We start from the raw sequence: 20,553 nt of genomic DNA on the forward strand, positions 1-20,553 counted from the left end.
AATATTCATCTGAGGTAAAGCTCCAATGACTTCTAGATACGCTCTAAATTTTACAAATAAATTCTTGCAATGCATTCTAATAAATGATTTACCGATTGGTGGGAAAATAACGATTTTAGGTGACATTTTTTAACAACGCTTATCTATTTAAGTCAGAGGAACAAGAAATAAAGTTTTTAATCCATCTTTAGAATACTAGTCCATTGTAGAAGCATTTAACAACACTTAAGTTAACTACTAATATAAAAGTTTTACCAAATGAAATTTAATTTTTGAATTTTCGGTTAAATATCGGAAATGGTACATTAAATGATGAAGATGATTATATCGAAATTCCTCAACATTGTATATTACCAGCTGAAACAAGCTTTGTTGATGGTATTTTTAGCAAATTTATTAGTGACAATAAATTTGATGAAACAGGTAGTTGTACGATTTACCAGCAAGAATAAAAATGTAAACAATCTAATGATATCTTATGATAAGTAAATGCTATTGCTATATTAAATATGTACATGAGATTCAGGAGCATTCTATCTTTATTTTAAAGTGTGAGAAGAAGATTAGGATTTATTTATTTATTCGTTAGCTTGTTTTTTGAGTCTAGTATTTGTAATGGTTGTCGTAAGGAGACTGCTGATAAGTTTATTCGTGTGGTTTTGAAATCTGGTGTTATATTTTGCATACAAATTTTTTATTTCTTCTTTTACTGATGGAATCTGTAGGTCTTTTCAGATAATTTCGTTTGGGACGAATCATGTGGGGCCTGTACAATATTGAATAGGACTTATTCGATCGAAATTTTTCCAGGATTTCAATATTCAAGTTTGAAGTAGTACTCTGTCGTTAAATGCCCTAAGCCTAAACTGGTTTAAGTATAGCTTTGTATAGCAGTAATTTGTTTTCAGTTGACAACTCGGATTTTCGTCCAATGAGCCATTTTCTATAGTACATTACGATATAAGTGCGGGAAAATAGATTCTTGTCTCGTGCGGCGTTTACGCCCGAGCGAAGCGGAAACTCTTTCCCGAACATTTGCCGTATCGTATTTTTTTATATGACGTGTGAAAAGTGCGATTTTCATCGCACGCTTTCTGCTGGAAAAGACGCACTTTATGCACGGAGTATCAAAAGAATATTTAACGTTGTGGAATGCCACGTACATATTCGGCAGCTCTAGTCTGCGAAATTGGCTTTGTCCGGAAAGTTCCTTGATTTCTTAAATGAAAAGCATCAGAACTTTCTCTTTTTATAAATTAGATCGGCACTGATTATTGTCAAGCAGAGTTGAGTAAGCACTAGATCTTCTAGATGGTCATACTGAGAAACAATTTCGCTTGACGCTGATACAAGAAAAATCCATGATTTACATTTACATTGATATGAAAAAATTTGACGAACAGTTTTTCAGGAAATAGGCAAAACGTTTTTAAATATCAAGGTTTGGAATATCAAGGTCAATAGCAATTTGGTACTATAGTGCACGATGCCACGAGTGTCGTGCAAACTATCGTGACGCATCTTGCCCACCCCATTGCGGTAGCCATAAGTTCCAAGCTGTGTATCGTCTTGAAAACGAACGTTAATTCGTTCGAAGTCAGCTGCGAATTCGCCATAGTTCGACGAGATCGTTCGGAGTGGAATCAAGGTAATTCCACTCAACGGCTCTCAAAAAATCATCGGCTGGGGTGTTGAGAGCTCGAATCTCGAAGACGCCGACGAATCGACCCTTTTAATAGACGGTTTTTGAATTGTTATTACGAGGCGTCGACACTTCCATGAGAGAGAGTCTGCTGATTAGGCTGCTGTTATTGTTATCACGAGCGGTGGTGGTCTACGAAGCGACTCAAAGCCTCTGTATTTGGAATTAGTCTCGCCAGCGCCGGGCGCCTTGTAGCTTCGGTTCGACTCCGAGGTTAATCAGAATGACGCGTCGACAAATCGGCAGCTCCAAATGCAAACCGGTGTATTTCAAGAAACGATCGGTGCCGGACATGTTTTTGAGTTTACTAGTAGGTAACAATCTCATGATCGTTGTGTTTATCGAAGAGGAAACATTTTCGTCGGGACAATAAGCTTAAATGTCTATGACTTAGGCGGATTCAAGGTCGTCGATTACGTTGGTCAATATAGTCGAGCCTTGCCTTATCAAAAGGTGAATGACATAAGATTGGGTAGTCTGTATTAAATCGAAGTCATTTAACCATTCGGTATTCATGTGGTGACGCCCAACCATCACACAGTCGGGTTGTTGTCCGTTTCGACTTAAAATATACGAATGTTTACACTTATCGTAGTTGAATTTTCTTATTTGATGGCGTTTGGAAAAATAAAATTGAATTAAAACAGAAGCTGACGTTTGGTTACTTTATTAAAATAAAAATTACAAATTGAATTGAAAATCTGTACGTATCAATGTTACGTACGCGTCACTCGCAAGTATATTGTATGTAATAAGTCGTTTGTCCATAGATTAGTAACAAAGAAAAAGCACATCAAACCGAATAATTACATTTAAGAGTTGAACGCAACTGTTGGATTATAAATATCGACGCACATTATTTATATTGACACTAGTTACAATTACTAGCAGTTAACTATTGACAGGATTACGAAAGGTCGGTCAAAAACATCAATTTACTATGCGATACATTACATTAAATTTCAGCAATGAGGTGTTGATTAATCAAGCTGCCACCCGAACGTCGGAAGGAAAAGATGGCTCTCCATCCCACATTCGTCCCAGCGCTCAGACCTCGCTGGTATAAAAATGTTGACATATGATTTCGAGAGCAAGGCACGGCATGTAGCCGTCGAGCGCTTCGTGCACTGCTGTTTCCTTCTCCCATAGGGAGTCACCGTGGTCTTGTGCAGCCTGGAGTACCTCCTGCAACTCGCCGCGATAAATCGTGAAATCGGCTCCACCACGGAGTCCTTGAAATCCCTCACGAAGTGCTGATTCCTCGCGAGAAAGGACAGGCGCTTGTGCTGGCAAGCGACGTTGGAGAAGAAACCGATGCCGTTGACGAAATTTAACAGCTTGCTGTCCTCCAGCTCGCACAGACACCCTAGAAGAGAGTGTGCATCGAATCCAGAGGGAAACTGTTGAAAAGTCAGCGATCCACGCCTTTCAGCCGAGCGCCCTTGGCCACGGAAATCGCCAGCACGCCCCACTGCGAACTCGTATTTGTCGTCGAGCTCGTCCCCGGGCTTGAGCAATGTCAGCAGCAAATCGCAGTCGTCGTTGATAGCATTTAAGTCAGCGCCTCGGCGCACCAACAAATCGATGATCTCGAGACTGACGCCGCTCTCGCAGGCGTTGTGCAGCTGGGATAGCAGCGGCGCCTGGCGCGCACCGCCTCGTCGAAGCCATGCCACAACAACAATCCGACCATTCTAGGCTTGTCGGCGCGAATGGCATCGAAGAGCATAAGCGCTCTGCGCCCGCTGGGACGCTCGTGACGCAGCAGACTCAGCAGGTACTCGGCGGCTGGCAGGATTTCGGGTTCGTAGCCACAGTTCCAGATGGCGAAGCGGATCGCCGTGAAGATACGGTCCTCGCGGGTCGACTCGTCGGGCTCGCCGGCCTCAACGCACAGTGGCAGCAGATGATTGGCCAGCGGGTGCTTGGTAACCGTCGCAAACTCCTGGTGGCAGATACAGGCGCCACAACTCATCAGCTTCTCCACCAGGTTGATGCCCGAGTGGCGCGCGCGGAGTACGAGCAGCAGCACGCTATCCGCGAGCTCGGTCATGGCTTTAACGTCAGCACCCTGGTCGATCATAAGCTCGGCCAGCCTTCGATGTCGCGGTTCGGACCTTGAGCCCAGCTCGTGCAAGGAGCTGTGCCCCACCGGAAAGTTAGCTTTGCGCTCGTGCAGATCAACGTCGGCGAGGTCCAGCGTCCCGGCGATCTCGATCTGGTCGTCCCGTATGGCCCGCCATAGGATCCTGCTTCACTCCGGACAGTCCAAGCGAGGCGCGCCGTTGACTAGAATGAACAGCACCAGCTGTCCGTCGCCCGGCAACACGGCTTCCCTCAAGTTTGCTAGCATCTTGTAGTCCCGCTTCCAGATGCTTCTGTATTCAGTCAAGTCGTCGAAGGGTGCTGTCGTCCAAGAAGAAAGGACATCTTGAGGTCAGAGCCCAATGTCACCTGATGCAGAGAAGTCGCGGAGACTGAGACGTTGGTCGTCGAGAAGCGACACGACACTGGCCCCAAATATAGTTCCGGCCGCATGAGCTGGGATCCTTGCTCCCCCCACTCCGTCCCTTTCGCCCTCTCTCTCGCACACTTTCTCCACCCCCTGTTGTTGTGCACTTCTGCCAATATTTTCAATATTCCGAGAGCCCTGTTTATTTTCCCGCGGCGTTCCTACCATCCGATTAATACTGCTCATCTCCAATAATCTCACTCGGCTTTTCCGGCTTACGAAGTGCAACTACGCCGTAACAGGGTTACAGCCATTAAAGCCGATTAAGTGGCATATGTCATGACAATAAACTTTAATATTCTTATTTATCCTAGTTCCATACAATTACAATCTTCGGATTAATACGAAATCATATCTTCAACTGACTTTCGGGCACCACGACTCTCTCAACCATCATAGCAATTTTACAAAGCTGACGACTGTTACGCTGATTGAATTATATGGAATAATTAGTACAAATAGATCGTTCGATTATCATCTGTGAAATTAAAAGTGTCATCCGAACATGTGATTGGAGGTGAGAAAAAGAGGATGCAATAAAATAGAGGAAGTCATGTTTATTTCTGTTTACATAGTAAAGTGATAGGCATGAAGGAAACCGAAATTAATTGTCAGAATATAAAATTTGAAGAATATTCACGGTTTTTTTTCAACAAGGTAACAAAAGAACATACGACATTGAAATGTATTACTAAGGCCATAGAAATGCACTACTATTAGGTGAAGTTATGACTGTATGACACAAATGATGTAATAAATAGCAGAAAAACAACGAATGAACGAAATGACGCTAGTTTAGTAAAGATCCAATGACGTTTGATAAAATCGCAAATATTATATCTTGAAAACCTACCAAAAGTAATTTCTTTGACATAATTAATTCTTGATTTGCAGCTTCGAAATTATGGTCTTTAAAATATTGCGAATAAAAATAATTTGTAAAGAGCAACCGAGGCATAGCAAATATATATAACGATGGAAGAGAAAGAAAGAGAGAACAGAGTTGTTGCTGATGGGTAGAAATATAATTTCGATTGACGGTTGATGTTAATATGTGAATGTGTTGAGTCACGACTAAAATATAAATTGATAAAAGCTAATAAGAAATTATTTTGTTGGAAGGTACGGTGTGGTTCAAATATGGACACTTGTTATTTATCGAAGCGATTAATTACTTTAAGAAATTATTATCAGCTACGCAAAACCACAACTCGTTTGTTTCTGCTTGTCAAAACTATTTTCATGTTTTACTGATTATTAAAACAAAAATAGTATAGTGATTGAAAAGAAACGTGTATTAGATGCACGATAACGCCCAGTTGATCAAGTTTTATTATAAAAAAATTGTACAAATGACAGAGCAAAAGCAGTTCAAATAGTTTTCAAAAATTACATCGCACGCGTGAAACTGTCAATCAAATAGTCCGAGATCGATTTGAAATTTTCGAAACTTCGTCGTTATAAGGTCGGCGTAATAGGAATATTCGCGTAGAATCTTTCGTGGCAGATTAGTTGCGACGTCAGTCATAAACTGCGGATGATTGGTATAGTTAACCCTTAGGTGATTCTCATCGTCGGATATCAGCTGGAATAACGACAAGGATTCATTGATCCAGGTGTCTTTCATCTTTGCGATCTGAAAGTTGCAAGCGTTCAGGTATTCGCGCATATATTCTTTGGACTGAATTTTCCAAAGAACGAGGAGCGCAATAGGTTCACCTATCGCATTTTTCAACGCCAGCCGAGAAATGAGCATGTCCGAAATGGGCACCAAGTGGTTGCAATCGACGAGCAGTTCAAACACAGTCATGCTATAATTCATCTGCTTGCTTTCCTTGTCGTATTGCCGAAACACTTGCTGAATTTTGGCACCTCGCTCCAGCAGCAACTGGCAAATGTCGATGCTTATCTGGGCCAGGTCGCGCTTGCGCATCGCGCGGATGATGGCGCAAACGAGGGCCGTCTCGCCGTTGATCGACTCGGCGTTCACCTCGGCGCCGTGGTTCAGGAAGAATTCCACGGTATTGAAATTGACGCTCTTGTCACAGGCGATCATGAGGGGGGTGTAGCCGTCCTGGTCGCGCGCGTTCACGTCGAATCGCTGACCCTCGAGCAGATTGACCACGCCCGGGTACGCATTCCTGGCCAAGAAGTGTATGGGCGTCCTGTCTTGCCTGTACCTGTGGTACAAATCGACGTCCAGTCGTAGCACCAGGATCAGCCCTCTGGTACTGCCGTTGCTCATCAAGTATTCCATCGGCGAGCTGTACGCCGTGTTGACCGGCTGCAGGGACAGCGAGGCCCCGTAATTAAGCAGGAGCTGCAGCAGCTCGTAGTTGTCGTCGTCCCGGTCGCGCCTCTTGTAGTAGCAAAGCGGGGATCGTCCCGTCGAGTCCAAGGCGTCCACGTCCGCGCCCGCCTCCAGCAACAGGCGCGCGATCACTAAGCTCCTCACCTCGACGGCCGCGTGCATGCCCGTACGCTTGCAGTGCGAGTCGTAGCTGTCCGCGTGGTAGCCATTCCTCAGGTATATATCCATGATCTTCTTGTTCTTCAAGATCAGGATGGCAAGGTAAAGCGAGATGCCGGCCTTCATCAGTCTGTGGGCCATTCCTAACTTGATCCTGCCGAAGTCCCGGCGAACGATATCGGCGAACAGCTTCACTATGCGTAGATATTTCGTCGGGTCCACGCTGTCCACGAAATAGTTGTAGGCAATTTGCAGCATGCACGGCCCGTGCTCCGTTTTATAAATGTCGGCATTCGCCTTCAGCAGTGTCTCGACCGTCTCGACGTGGCAGTACTGCACGGCCAGCGCCAGCGGGGTAACGCCGTATCTGTCGCGCGCGTCCACCTCGATGCCCTTGTCGACGAAGTACCTGGTCATTTCTGCGTTTCCGTACCTCGCCGAGAAATGCAGCAGCGATCTCCCCAAGCTGTTTCGTATAGAGCACTTTCTTTTCGTTCTCTCAAGGATGCGTTTCGCCTCCTCGTTCTCTCCCCGCGAAATGTGACATATCAGATGGCAGTTGAAGAAGATCAGGCCGTTGCTTTCGTACAGCTGAAAACAATTTTCAAATCACACTTTTTCATCGCTACCATTACGTGATATTACGCCGTTAACTGTACTTTTACACCGTCCCAATCAGCATTTATGGACAGTTTGCCTTTCGTTAGTCTCATTTCATATGGTCTAGAATTCAGGTCCATCGACTATCATTAGACTTTTTTAGTCTTTTCCGTGTATTTTCATCTCCGGATGCCAATTTTCGATGCCTGATGCCAAATAGGAAAAAAGACTCGCTCGTTACTTTCTTATTTCAATCACGAAACGATGGATTTTTCGATCTGGTCAAAATGTTTTTCCGAAAATCTGGCTGATCTTAAGCCGAGCATGTCTCGCTAACTAGTTTCTCACTTGTATTTTCAAAAGTAAAAAATTTGACGAAGGTCGAAAATCGAGCATTTCTCGTTGACTCTGAATATTAATATAAGTGTTTACCTATTAAAAACTTAGCAAAGAAGCATCGTATTTGCGAGCTTGGAAAATGCATTTAATGGGAAGCAATTAAAGAGCATCTTCGCTTTAAAATTGGCCATATTTTCTGAAAAATGTTCGGCCTGATCAAAACCCCATTATTTCGTAATTTAAATAAAAAATCGTGAATGACAAGTGGACAATCGAGTGTTCAGCTGAGTTCTCCTATGATTTGGAGATAGTTTAGGAAAAGTGAAAAAAGTAATGGACACCAATCGGACCTAAACAAACCCTCCTGGCTCCAAAACCTAGACTACAAAATAATGTATCGTGAGCCTTAAAAATACTCGTCGGTTTTCTTACAATCCACTTGGAATGAAAATAATAGACCTACAGATTGGAAAACGATCAAAATGTCAGAACATTGCTGCTTGTTATTTACGAAGCGTCATTGCAACGGTCACCAATTGAAACGGCGCGAAATCAATCGTTACCGTAGATTGCAGATACATGCATTACTTTTCGAAAACGTCCCTGTTCTTTGAATAATCCAGCACGATTACTTACCGCCTGGTTTCCCTCCGGGTTTACCATTATGACGTCGCGAAAATTCCTGATATTCACCAAATTTTGACTGGAAACAAATATCTACGCAGCAAATATGTTACGATTCCAAAGGTATCCAGTGATGCTCCGAATGACAGTTGACGGAAAACTTAGTTTAGCGGCACAAACAAGAGTGTATACACAGTTTTCCACCTTCCATTCGCCTTCGTCGCAGAGCTACGTCGTTCAAACAGCCCGTTCGGCAGCACGTCTGCGTCGCAATAAAATCCCGACGATGGCCAGGATTTTGCAGTTTTATGACCATCGATTTTTAATTGATTTTAAGGGATTTCAATTCTCTTGCGTTTTGCAGAGCAACGCAGCAGTATTGGAGTTAGCTAGTTGTAATTACATAGTCTGTGCTTGTCTTGCACACAATTGCGTAGAGTTAGTAGAGGGGAGTCGAGCTACAGAATCGGGTCTGAGAGAATCGGAATCCGACACTGTGTAACGGATTACGTCTAATGTCTTCCGAGCGTTATTCGTCAACCAATTCTGTAATATAGCTAAAATCTAATTCCACACTTCCATCTCACTTCACTGTGACGTCTGTACAACGGCATCGTGCCTAAATGCAATGATGATAATACATTTGGATGCTAGTGCGAGAATAGTACATCTCAATTCTAATGGGACGAAATTGTTTGAACCTCGTGCAGACGGTGAAGCAAGACTGAAATCACTTTCTCGTGCATGTGTCTAATTTGATTTTTCGACACTTCGTGCGCAAAGCGCTTCTTTCCCGCAAACGCGGTGGAAAACGTGCGTTGAAAATCGCATTTTCCATATGTCGTATAAAAAAATACAATACGACACATGTTCAGGAATGAATTTCTCGTCTCGTGTGGCGTTTATGCCCGAGCGAAGCGGATTTCGCGAGAATCTACTTTCCCGCACTTGATGCGTAATATACTATTTCAATGTGATGCGTTAGATGGAAAATTCAAAGTAATCCTTTCTTTCCCGAGCCTGTATCAATCCATCCTCGGACACAGAGTATTGACAAGTGATTTGAGCGTCGCTTAAAGTAGCTCTATAGCTTGGTGCTCAACTTCGGATCGTTCCGCGGTTAAAAAAATCCAATCCAATGTTCATTTCGCTCGTATTAAGAGAATTGTTAATTGTTCTAACAGATATTTTTATAATTTAAAAAAAACTGTCGCATCTTGATAAGATGAAAATTAAAAATTTTGATAGCATCTATTAGTGGATTGTCAATTAAACAATTAACAACTGAGCAATTAAACATGAAAAACTGGTTTTATTTGAAACTTTTCCCCTTTAACTTGATAATAAAGGGATGTTTATTTTAATTTTTAACAAATTGTTCGTCATATATTTTTTTCAAATTGAACGTAAATAATTTTTGAATACTCTTATTATCAAATTTAGTTGAAGTAGTTCAAGTTTTATGGTTCAAAAACTAAAGTTATTCTTTTCTTTTCGTACAAGTGACTAATTCATGATATTTTCACCAAGCATTGCTCGTTCAAACAGTTGTTTCTTTAAAGTCATTTCGTGATCTTCTGAAGGGCTGATAGGAAAACTTGGAAGGAAAAGACGAAAGCATACGGAGGTCTCTGTATTCACAGGCTCGACTGGACGCGCCGGGAATTGCTGCATCGATAAACTCGACTGAGAACGTACCGTGAAGGTTCATCCCTCGCTCAACCTTGTTTATTTACGCTCCAAGAGATCATTTAATCAACATGCAAATAAATAAACGTTTGGACGAACAATTTTTTTTAAACGATACAATGAGCAATCACTTCTACGTTAAAAAATAGTCACTTTTGGTTTTTGAGTCACAGTAATTCAACTATTTTAACTTTGCTATACTTTGCGCGTACACAAGAAAGCGAGCACGCTTAAAATTTATCATCCCATAGTTTTGAGTCCGCACTTAATAGGAACGCTAGGAAATAAGGCCGTTTTATATACAGATACTGATTCTACGCGGATTTTTTTTAACAGAAAACATATTTTACCATCGAACAAAGAAAAAGTAATACTATTTTCTAAAAAATGAAATATTATGTGACATATATTCCTACAGAATATACCTTCCTACAGAAAAATTGACAAACGATTGGCGTAAAATATTAAACATATAATTCATTCAACTATCTATTTATTTCTGCAGAAATATTATTACTATTTTCGAATCGAGATTTATGAGAAAAGTATACACATTCAGCACAAGAAAATCCCAAATGCAGCAGAAAAGTCGTCTCGCTACAGCTAGCCGCTCCCTCCCCTAGTTCTTTTCTTTTAGTTTACACCAAGCCCTTTGTCTTTTTGCTTTCCTCGCTATAAAATTTTCTCCCTAAGTCATAAATGCGCCACCACAAGATCAACGGAGAACTGTAAGCTCTTATATATTAAGCTGACGTTCAAGAAGTTTTTGTTGGTACAGCCTATAGAGCTAGCTTAATTAGCTTGGTCGCAAACCTCTACGTGAGGCTTAAATCACTTTCTCGCATTCTACTATCCAAATGTATTAGTTCACATCAGTGAATAGTAATTAATAATTCTTCAAAGCAATTTAATAAGTCTTTAGAGAATTGGAATGTTTGTCTTGTTTTGTAATATTGAACACTTCTTTAGCTTTAGTTCTCACCCTTACCGAAACTAAGTATATAAATATTGCACAGGGATATCATCAAATTTTTACAAATCTTATGCGATATAAAATTCGTTCGAATTTTGTACACGTTTTTCCATTTTCTACATTATTACATTTACTAAATTATTCCAATTTTACCTTATTTCTATCATACAATCATAACATTATTCTATCCTAGTGGATTTTCACGGCCTTAGTATTATATTAGTTCTAGTAATACATTTCAACGTCGTATGTTTTTTGTTGCCTCGTTGAACAAACCATATTAAAAAAAAGCGATTTTCCCTATTTTATTGCATCCTCTTTTTCTCACCTCAAATCACATGTTATTTATACTAATTATTCCATATAACTCAAAAAGGTAACCTATTATTTCCTGAAATGATTTATTAACGGCGTCCTTCAATTTTTCTAGATTATTATCCATATTAATGATCGATCAATTGAATTGGTCACTGAAATAATAATCTATCACTTTTAAATATATAATACAGGTATTTCGAAGGATAGAAAAAATGAAAATTCCGAGGAATTTTTTTCGAATGAACCAAATAGAACGCTCTATGTCGGCGACCCATAATTTTTTAAAGATAGGAACTTAACGCGCAAGAGGATAGTGCACAAGCAATGGCTGTGGCATCGTCGTCACATTGAAAATGATGAATTTTTCTTGGCAATCCAGTTGCGAATCAAGGAAAAGTTATCCGTATGGCAGGCTTCCTACTTTGGAGAGCTCGGAGAAACTTGAAGCGGAAACGTCAGTCCTCGATGACGGAAAAAATTTGAACAAATTTTCGGATCTCTTTGCGACCGACTCTCCTGTGGGTCCTCCTACAATGGCGTCAAACAAACGACGTGTATATTTCACCGAGGTCGCTACGAGCTAATGAAAAATGGGTGCGACGGTTGAAGTAAAATGAAGCATGATCAGCGTAACAGTCGTCAGCTTTGTAAAATCGCAATGATGGTTGAGAGAGTCGTGGTGCCCGAAAGTTAATTGCAGATGTAATTTTGTATTAATCCTAAAATTGTAATTGTACGGAACTAGGGTAAATAAGAATATAAAATTTGCGAGCATTGAAGAAAGTTTATTGTCATGACATATCAATCGAGTATGCCACTTAATCGGCTTTAATGGCTGTAACCCTGTTACGGCGTAGTTGCACTTCGTGAGCCGAAAAAGCCGAGTGAGATTATTGGAGATGGGCAGGACTAACCGGAGAGTAGGAACGCCGCGGGAGAATAAACAGGACTCCGGAATCTTGGAAATATTGGCAGAAGTGCACAGCAACAGGGGGTGGAGAAAATGTCCGCGAGATAGGGCGAGAGGGACGAAGTGGGAGCAAGGACTGCAGCTCATGTGGCCGGATCTTTACTTGTGGCCATTGTCGTTTCGCTTCTCGACGACCAGCGTCTCAGTCTTCGCGACTTTCCTGGATCAGGTGGCATTGGACTCTGACCTCTAAATGTCCTTTCCTCTTGAACGACAACATCCTTCGACGACTTGGCTGAATACCGAAGAATCTGGAAGCGGGACTGCAAGATGCTAGGAAACTTGACGAAAGCCGTGTTGTCGGGCGACGGACAGCTGGTGCTGTCCATCCTAGTCAAGGACGCGTCTCGCTTGGACTGACGGGAGGGAAGCAGGATCCTGTGGCAGGCCATACGGGACGACGAGACAAAGATCGTCGGGGCGCTGGTCCTCGCCGACGTTGCCCTGCACGAGCCCAAAGCCAACGATCCGGTGGGTCACAGCTCCTGGCACGAGCTAGGCTCGAGGTGCGAATCGCGGCATCGAAGGCTAGCCGAGCTTATGATCGACCACGATGCTGACGTTAAAGCTTTGACCGAGCACGCGGATAGCGTGCTGCTGCACGTACTCGAGGCGCGCCACTCGGACTTCGGCCTGGTGGAGAAGGTGATGAGTTGTGGCGCCTGTGTCTTCCACCATCAATTTGCGGCGGCCACCGCGCACGCGCTGGCCAATCAACCGCTACCGCTGTTCGTTGAGGCCGGTGAGCCCGACGAGTCGATCCGCGAGTACCGTATCTTCACGGCGATCCGCTGCGCCATCTGGAACTACGGCTACGAGCCCGACATCCTGCCCGCCGCCGAGCGCCTGCTGGGTATGCTGCGTCACGCGCGCCCCTGCGAGCGCAGGGCGCTCATGCTCTTCGAAGCCATTCGGGCCGACAAGCCTAGAATGGTCGGATTGTTGTTGTCGCATGGCTTCGACGAGGCGGTGCGCGCCAGGCACCGCTACACCCAGCTGCACGGTGCTCGCGAGAACGGTGCCAGTCTCCAGATCATCAAGTTGCTGGTGCACCGCGGGGCAGATTTCAATGCCATCGACGACGACGGCGACTCGCCGCTGATATTGCTCAAGTCCAGAGACGAGCTCGACGATGAATGCGAGTTCGCCGTGAAGGACCTGGTGATTTCCGTGGCCAAAGGCCGCTGGACTGAACGGCGTGGATCGCCGGTTCCTCAACAGCTTTCCTCTGGATTCGATGCACACTTTCTTCCAGTAGTGTCTGTGCGAGCTGGAGGACAACAAGCTCTTAAATTTCGTCAAGGGCATCAGCTTCTTCTGCAACGTCGCTTGCCATCCAAGCGTGTGTCCTTTCTCGAGAGGAATCAGCACTTCGTAATGAGTTTCGCGGACTCCTTGGCGGAAGCGGATCTCCCGATTTATCGCGGCAAGTTGCAGGATACACTCCAGGATGTACAAGCCCACGGTGACTCCATGTGGGAGAAGGAAGCAGCAGTGCACAAGCGCTCGACGGCTTCGTGCCGTGGATCGCTCGCGAAATAGCATTTCAATATTTTTATACCAGCGAGGTTTGAGATCTGGGACGAATGGAATAGAGCGCCATCTTTTCCTTTCGACGTTCTATTCGGGTGGCAGCTTGCTTAATTAACGGCCCACTGCTGAAATTTAATGCAATGTATCGCATAGTAAATCGATGTTTTTGACCGACCTTTCGTAATCCTATCTATAGCTAACTGTTAGTAATTGTAACTAGTGTCAATATAAATATAATGTTCGTCGATATTTATAACCCATTAGTTGCGTTCAACTGTTAAATGTAATTATTCGGTTTGGTGTGCTTTTTCTTTGTTACTAATCTATAGACAAAAGACTTATTACATACAATATACTTGCGAGTAACGCGTACGTAACATTGATACGTACAGATTTTCAATTCAATTTGTAATTTTTATTTTAATAAAGTAACCAAACGTCAGCTTCTGTTTTAATTCAATTTTATTTTTCCAAACGCCATCAAATAAGAAAATTCAACTACGATAAGTGTAAACATTCGTATATTTTAAGTCGAAACGGACAACAACCCGACTGTGTGATGGTTGGGCGTCACCACATGAATACCGAATGGTTAAATGGCTTTGATTTAATACAGACTACCCAATTTTATGCTATTCACCTTTTGATAAGGCATGGCTCGACTATATTGACCAACGTAATCGACGACCTTGAACCCGCCTAAGTCATAGACATTTAAGCTTATTGTCCCGACGAAAATGTTTCCACTTCGATAAACACAACGGTCATGAGATTGTTACTTACTGGTAAACTCAAAAATATATCCGGCACCGATTGTTTCTTCAAATACTCGTCATTGTTTGTCGAATTTTGCCCGATATGTTGCAGCTTGCCGTGTTCTCATTGGTGCCCTGTTAAAAATATACGTTGTAATCGACATTGGCACTTACAGTCAGAATGACACTTACGAATGTGACCAATGCAGGAAAAATAGTCGACTGGTCCGAGTGAGTCTTCGCCTTTGTCGAAATTGTACGCATGCTGCAGATAATTGTCAATGTTTGGGCGAGTACACCGGTCTGCATTTGGAGCTGCCGAGTCGTCGACGAGTCATTCTGATTAACCTCGGAATCGAACCGAGGCTACACGGCGCGCGGCGCTGGCGAGACTGATTCCAAATACAGAGGCTTTGAGTCGCTTCGTAGACCACCACCACTCGTAATAGCAATAACAACAGCCAATCAGCGGACTCTGTCTTATGGTAGTGTCGTTGCTTCGTAATAGCAATTCAGGGATCGACGATTAAAAGATAGTAATAAGTGTCGATTCAACGGCACCTTTGAGATTCGAATTCTCAACACCCCAGGCGATGATTTTCCGAGAGCCGTTGAGTGGACTCACTTTGATTTCACTTCGAACGATCTCGTCGAACTATGACGAATTTGCAGCTGACTTCGAACGAATTTACGCTCAACGACTATTGTTATTTTCTCAACGCTGCTTGACAATAATCAGGGCTGATCTAATTTATAGAAAGAGAAAGTTCTGATGATTTTCATCAAAGAAATCAAGGAACTTTTCGGAGAAAGCCAATTTCGCAGTCTAGAGCTGTCGAATATGTATGTGGCATTCTACAATGTGAAATATTTTTTCAATGTGATCATAAAAACGCATTCGTCACTACGATTAAGATATCCTCTCGTCACTATTAACAATTTACGTATGCGCCGTATCTTCTATAATTATGCCGTAGGCTCGTGACCGTTACAATAACGTTTCGTAGATAATAGACAGCAATCTTTTGATGTTTTGATTGATTTCCAATCTATAGTTTTATAATTTTTATTCGAAGTGGATTGTGAGAAATCGAGAAATATTTTCAAGACTTACAGTACATTGTTTTGTTGTCTAGATTTGGAGCCAGGAGGATTTGTTTGGATCCTGATCTGGTCAATAGATGTAAACAAGCTCCCGGATCTAATTGACTTTGCAATCGTAATATGTACAAACAAGAAATATTTTGAAGTATCATCGTGTCTAAACTTGACATTGTCCGAAGTTTGCGACTGATGTTGAAACCTATTAGTTAGGAAAAATTTTTCGCGAATATTCCTATTACGTCGACCTGATAACGATATTTTTATAAAAATTTAGAATCAATCTCCAACTTTTTGATTGATAGTTCCAAGCGTACAATGTAATTTTTGAAAACTATTTGAACTGCTTTTTCTCTGTCATTTGTACAATTATTTTATAAAAAGTCTTGATCAACTGAGCGTTGTCTTGCATCTAATATACAAGTTTTTTTTTCAATCACTATATACTATTTAATTGTTGAATAATCAGTAAAACATAAAAATATTTTCGAAAAACAGAAACAAACGAGTTATGGTTTTGCATAGATAAGAGTGATTTTTTGAGGTAATCAATTATTTCGGTAAATTGTAACTTTGGTAACTGCATGCGTACTTTGTGCACGGTAAACGTACGTGGGATATGCACGATATAAATCTTTATTATATAATTTGCTATATTTCTTATAAACTTGCATCTATAAGTGAATCAATAATTTCAAAAGTGTTATAATTTACCTCGAAGCAGTTCTTTGTAATCGTAATATTTATTTTTCGTTGATGCATATGATTTCTAAAACATATTCTAATGGAATTCCATGATCTAACTCGAGAAATGAAATATGTAATTTTCGTAACTAAAAGAAATGACTACATAAGTCGATGACTACTTTTCAAAAAATTTGACCTTGAGATTTATAAATATTTATAGCATATGCTAATTTTATTGAAAACTGTCTTCTCTTAAAAACAAATAGATATTCGTTTTCGCGTTAAGAAGATATATAATTTATGAAATCATTTTGTCCAACTTTAACACTTGCTGAAATTTTGTATTTGAATAATTGATGTGATAAATCTATGATTTACAATCTCATGCTATTACACTTCTTATTACACATTTTTCATTAATTCTTGTTTCTTAACATTACAATATAACTTATTTTTTAAATTCAATTGGTAAAATAGTAATCTCTATGAATTTAGAGGATTGAGATATTCGGGCATAATGTCTTCTAGTTCAGCATTATTATTATTATTATTTATTTTTCAATCAAATAAGATCTTATTTTAATTTTTACTCTATTGTAATCAACATCACTGCTCAACTGAGAATAAACAATATATGATAATTTAACGGTATTCTATTAAATACTTAAAAATATTATATTCAATTACATTTAAAAAATACTCATGTGCTAGTATAACATGGCTAAACGAAGTCACACTCGTCATTTATACATATCTAACAAATAAAAGAATTTCAATAGTCTCGGTTAATGTCTAAAATATTTATCGTTTTGCAGTCTTGAACTCTGCGTTTAAAATCATCTATATCGGAATCAGAAATAAAAACATTTTCTACCAATTCATTCAACTTGTCAAATCTTTCCCTGCACTCTAACTTGAGATAACTGTTTACTAAACATATCATTAGTTCGTTTTTTTCTTCGTCAAACTCAGGAATATTGAAAAGAATTCTCAAACTTATCAAGTCCCATTCGTTAACAAGGCCTCTTATAACATCACAAAACTGGATTTTTCTTTTAATTTTATCAGGTATTCGGCGCCAAACCTTCACCAAAGTACCCCGAGGGACGTAAGTACAATCGAAGTCCTCAAGCATATCGTAAGTCAAAGAAATGACGAGATCTGAATAAATGTACTCCAAATCGTCGAGAATATAGGTCAAAGTGACTTCCAAAGTCGGCATCAGTAAGTCAAGATGTGGCTTTGACGCTATTATGTATAATACTTTCGCTATGTAATGAATATACGATGAATTACACAGAATGCTATGCCTGCACTGATCGCTCATCTGACAATAAAGAAACAGAGCGATCTCCTCAAACCGCCTCTTCTCAAATGTACAATCGAAGATGAAGCTCGAGAGCCGCAACGCGAGTCGGAAACCTTTGTCGACAATGCTGTTCCTCGTCGAATGACTCAAACCATACCACACGCTTTTTACCAGCTCGAGGTATCCCTTGCGGACAAACAAAAAGAACCGCTGATCTTCCGCGATCGTCGAAAAGCCCAGTTCTCTAGCGATTTTCAAGGACTCCTGCGGACTGCCGATGGACGTGTACAAAAAGGCGCTCGCGTAAGACTCCTTACTCGAAAGGATTTGGCGACACGTGTTCCTCAGTTCATCGGACATCGAGCTCCAGATAACATCAGTCAGATTGTTGTCGAGTCCGTGAATTATCGACACGAAGTAGGCGGCGCAGGCGTTTTCCAGGCGAACGTTTCGTATCCAATTTTCGGAAATGACTCGCTGCACGTCGATCGCGCAAGATGGCAACCAGTAAAGTTTGCCCGGATGTTCCAGCGTTTGGCCGCACTTATCGTGAAGGAAATTGTCCGTTCGCTCGACATAATGGTACCATTCGTACATTCGATCGCCCATTTGTTTCACCACGTAAAGTAACTCACAAGTCAGTCTCGCTGGCAAATAATTTTGCTGCAGTTTGTTGTACATCGCACGCATTATATGGACCCAGTCGAGGTATCTTGATGTTTCACAATTTCTTTCATTCTTCGTTGTAAATAGCTCTTTTATGTGACACTTAATTGGGGCTGTTTGCCACACGTATTGTCCGATGCTCACCATGGCCAGGTGTTGGAGCTTTAAGACAGTATCCATTTTTGAGATTAGTGCACCGATTCTTTATGCAAATCGAACTGTAGTTCTAGCCTGTGAATTTAAAAGATTTTTTTATTGATTCTGAACTTTTAAGCGATTTTTCACAGATGCTATCTATCTATCGGTGTTCATATATATTGTTAATTACGATGTAAGCCAGAGTCTTTTATTAAAAAATGAAAGTAAATGTCCATCGCAACGATTCGTTTTAAAAAGATAATTGACTTGAATAAAGTTGTACTAACGCTAGTGACGAATAATAATTATATATTTATGAGACTTTCAGACAAAAGCTTATGTCATAAAAATATCGCAAATAAAAAAGGACTAATAAGTTATGGAGTTGAGCCAGGCTACAATATGATAGCAGATCAAGTCAACTAAATAAGAAAATAATCTTGAGTTTAAAGTGGACGAATATTCGAAGTGCACTGAAATAAACGCATATTTACAAATGTTTGTGTAGCAATTGATATTTTCTTAATCTGCTTCTACTTCTCGAGCTAATGTTTTCGATTGTTCGATCCTATATACGCTTAGAATTATGTGGATAACAGATTAGTGAGACTGATGGTTGGGTTTGGTTGGGTTGAATATAAGAAAATCGTAAGTTCATGCCACTCGTCTCTCTCATATTAATTTAACGCTAAAAGATTTTGACTGAAATTTTAAGGATTTGCTTTAATGAGTTTCGGATTGCCAAATCACTTAAGTCCGACACGATGACGATGATAACTTCAAAATATGCAGGATATTGTAAACTTCGTATGACTAGGAATGTAAATTAAATTAGAAAAAGATGAAAGTAATGTTCCACATGAAAAAGGAAATGATTAAAGTTATTTCGTAAAAATCGATTATTCTTATAGTTATATTCAATTCATCTTGAAATAAATTCATTCGTAAATATTAAAATTATCAAAGAATAGTAATCATAATTCTTTGCGTTATCTTGTCTTATACACTTTACGTTCGTTTTCTTTATCATGCACAGTTTCATTAGACTGTCTCTAAGTAACTATGTAACTATGTCATCTAGTTCAACAATGTCTGAAAAGCGTTATGATTCTCGCTATCTTCTATCTGTTTGTATTTAGCTCTCTTAGCTTAGAAACAGACACTCTTTTTAAACAGATTCAATGAAGCTACTTCCAGTGGTATAATCCACGTGTCGATAAAATCTCGAAACTTCGATATTTTTGTTAACATTATACTACGTTCGTTGGCAATGAAATTATGGAAGGTTATCAAACCTATTTTCTCTATAAGCTTGTTGATAAGAAATTTCCCTTACACCTTGTCCTCAATTCACTGAAGAAAGTCACATGTCATATATATTTCACCTGCAGATTAGCCTTGCCGACATGCTTGTAATTTTTCTTCCCACAAGTTTCAGTTGGTCGTCTGTCATTGAAACCTAATACCTCAAATCATTAACAATATCGGAATAATGTTGTTTCAATATCGCTTTGACTATTGGTTCTATCAAGTGGTCATCAGATATATATTGTTCTATCATCATGATGGTGCTTCCTATTTCCAGTTGCAAATATCAGTCGAAAAACTTGCCGCCTTTATTTTTCCTATCAACCACATTCAGTTTCCATCTGTTCCACAATTTGTAAATGAAATCCTGACTATTATACTTACATCTGCTAGTTAACGTCAAATGTAGTAATATGGCATTATTATAGAGGATTAGATATTCGTTTAAATCACGTAAACGGGTGATTAACCTTAATTAAATAAAGCCTTTTTCATACGATTGAAGAATTATATTATTTACGTCAACAGACATAAATAAAGACACATCAACTTTGAATTTCTTTCTTCGCAGCAACTCCTTTCATTTTTTTATTCATTACTTTGCAACTATGAATGAAAGTTTTATAGATGTAGTTAAGAAGTATATTTTATCAACCACTGTCATTTTTAGGCAAACTCAATTTTAAGAATACTAATGTGAGTTTTAAGACTCGTTCTCAATATTGATTATCATTATTTGATACCGGTAAACATTATCAATTTCTTTAAAACTTACTAAAATATTGAATATCTAAATATCATTTAACGAATGATATGATCAAACAGATTATACATCATGTAACCCCCCCCCCTTATGCCA

The 20,553-nt window shown here is 40.4% G+C and overlaps 2 protein-coding genes across 3 annotated transcripts; both read right to left on the reverse strand.

Annotated features, from left to right (window-relative positions):
• Positions 1 to 2,353: 2,353 nt before the first annotated feature.
• LOC131665297 (serine/threonine-protein phosphatase 6 regulatory ankyrin repeat subunit C-like) lies at positions 2,354 to 8,959 on the reverse strand. The gene is made up of 2 exons (XM_058937113.1): positions 8,260 to 8,959; positions 2,354 to 7,275 (listed from the first exon to the last, which is right to left on the reverse strand). The coding sequence occupies exons 1-2, from the start codon at positions 8,284 to 8,286 to the stop codon at positions 5,626 to 5,628; spliced, it is 1,677 nt and encodes a 558-aa protein (XP_058793096.1). The 5' UTR covers positions 8,287 to 8,959; the 3' UTR covers positions 2,354 to 5,625.
• A 7,431-nt stretch (positions 8,960 to 16,390) lies between these two features.
• LOC131665341 (uncharacterized) lies at positions 16,391 to 19,840 on the reverse strand. 2 transcript variants are annotated; one of them, XM_058937186.1, is made up of 2 exons: positions 19,772 to 19,840; positions 16,391 to 18,479 (listed from the first exon to the last, which is right to left on the reverse strand). In XM_058937186.1, exon 2 carries the CDS (start codon positions 18,426 to 18,428, stop codon positions 17,046 to 17,048), a length of 1,383 nt encoding a protein of 460 aa, XP_058793169.1. In that variant the 5' UTR covers positions 18,429 to 18,479; positions 19,772 to 19,840; the 3' UTR covers positions 16,391 to 17,045. The 2 variants fall into 2 exon arrangements, with proteins under 2 accessions (XP_058793169.1, XP_058793168.1); XM_058937185.1 differs by lacking the exon at positions 19,772 to 19,840 and adding an exon at positions 18,674 to 18,846 and having other exon boundaries at positions 16,392 to 18,479.
• Positions 19,841 to 20,553: the final 713 nt, after the last annotated feature.

Source organism: Phymastichus coffea, unplaced genomic scaffold (assembly GCF_024137745.1).
Source record: "Phymastichus coffea isolate CEN01 unplaced genomic scaffold, Cenicafe_Pcof_1.1 PCOF00050, whole genome shotgun sequence".
In the NCBI taxonomy this organism is placed as follows: domain Eukaryota; kingdom Metazoa; phylum Arthropoda; class Insecta; order Hymenoptera; family Eulophidae; genus Phymastichus; species Phymastichus coffea.

Bases quoted from the DNA above. Each gene is read 5' to 3' on its own strand.
- LOC131665341 (XM_058937186.1), bottom strand. From the start codon at position 18,428: ATGGATACTGTCTTAAAGCTCCAACACCTGGCCATGGTGAGCATCGGA.
- LOC131665297 (XM_058937113.1), bottom strand. From the start codon at position 8,286: ATGGTAAACCCGGAGGGAAACCAGGCG. The intron at 7,276-8,259 runs GTAAGTAATCGT...AATTGTTTTCAG, and splicing joins ACCCGGAGGGAAACCAGGCG to CTGTACGAAAGCAACGGCCT.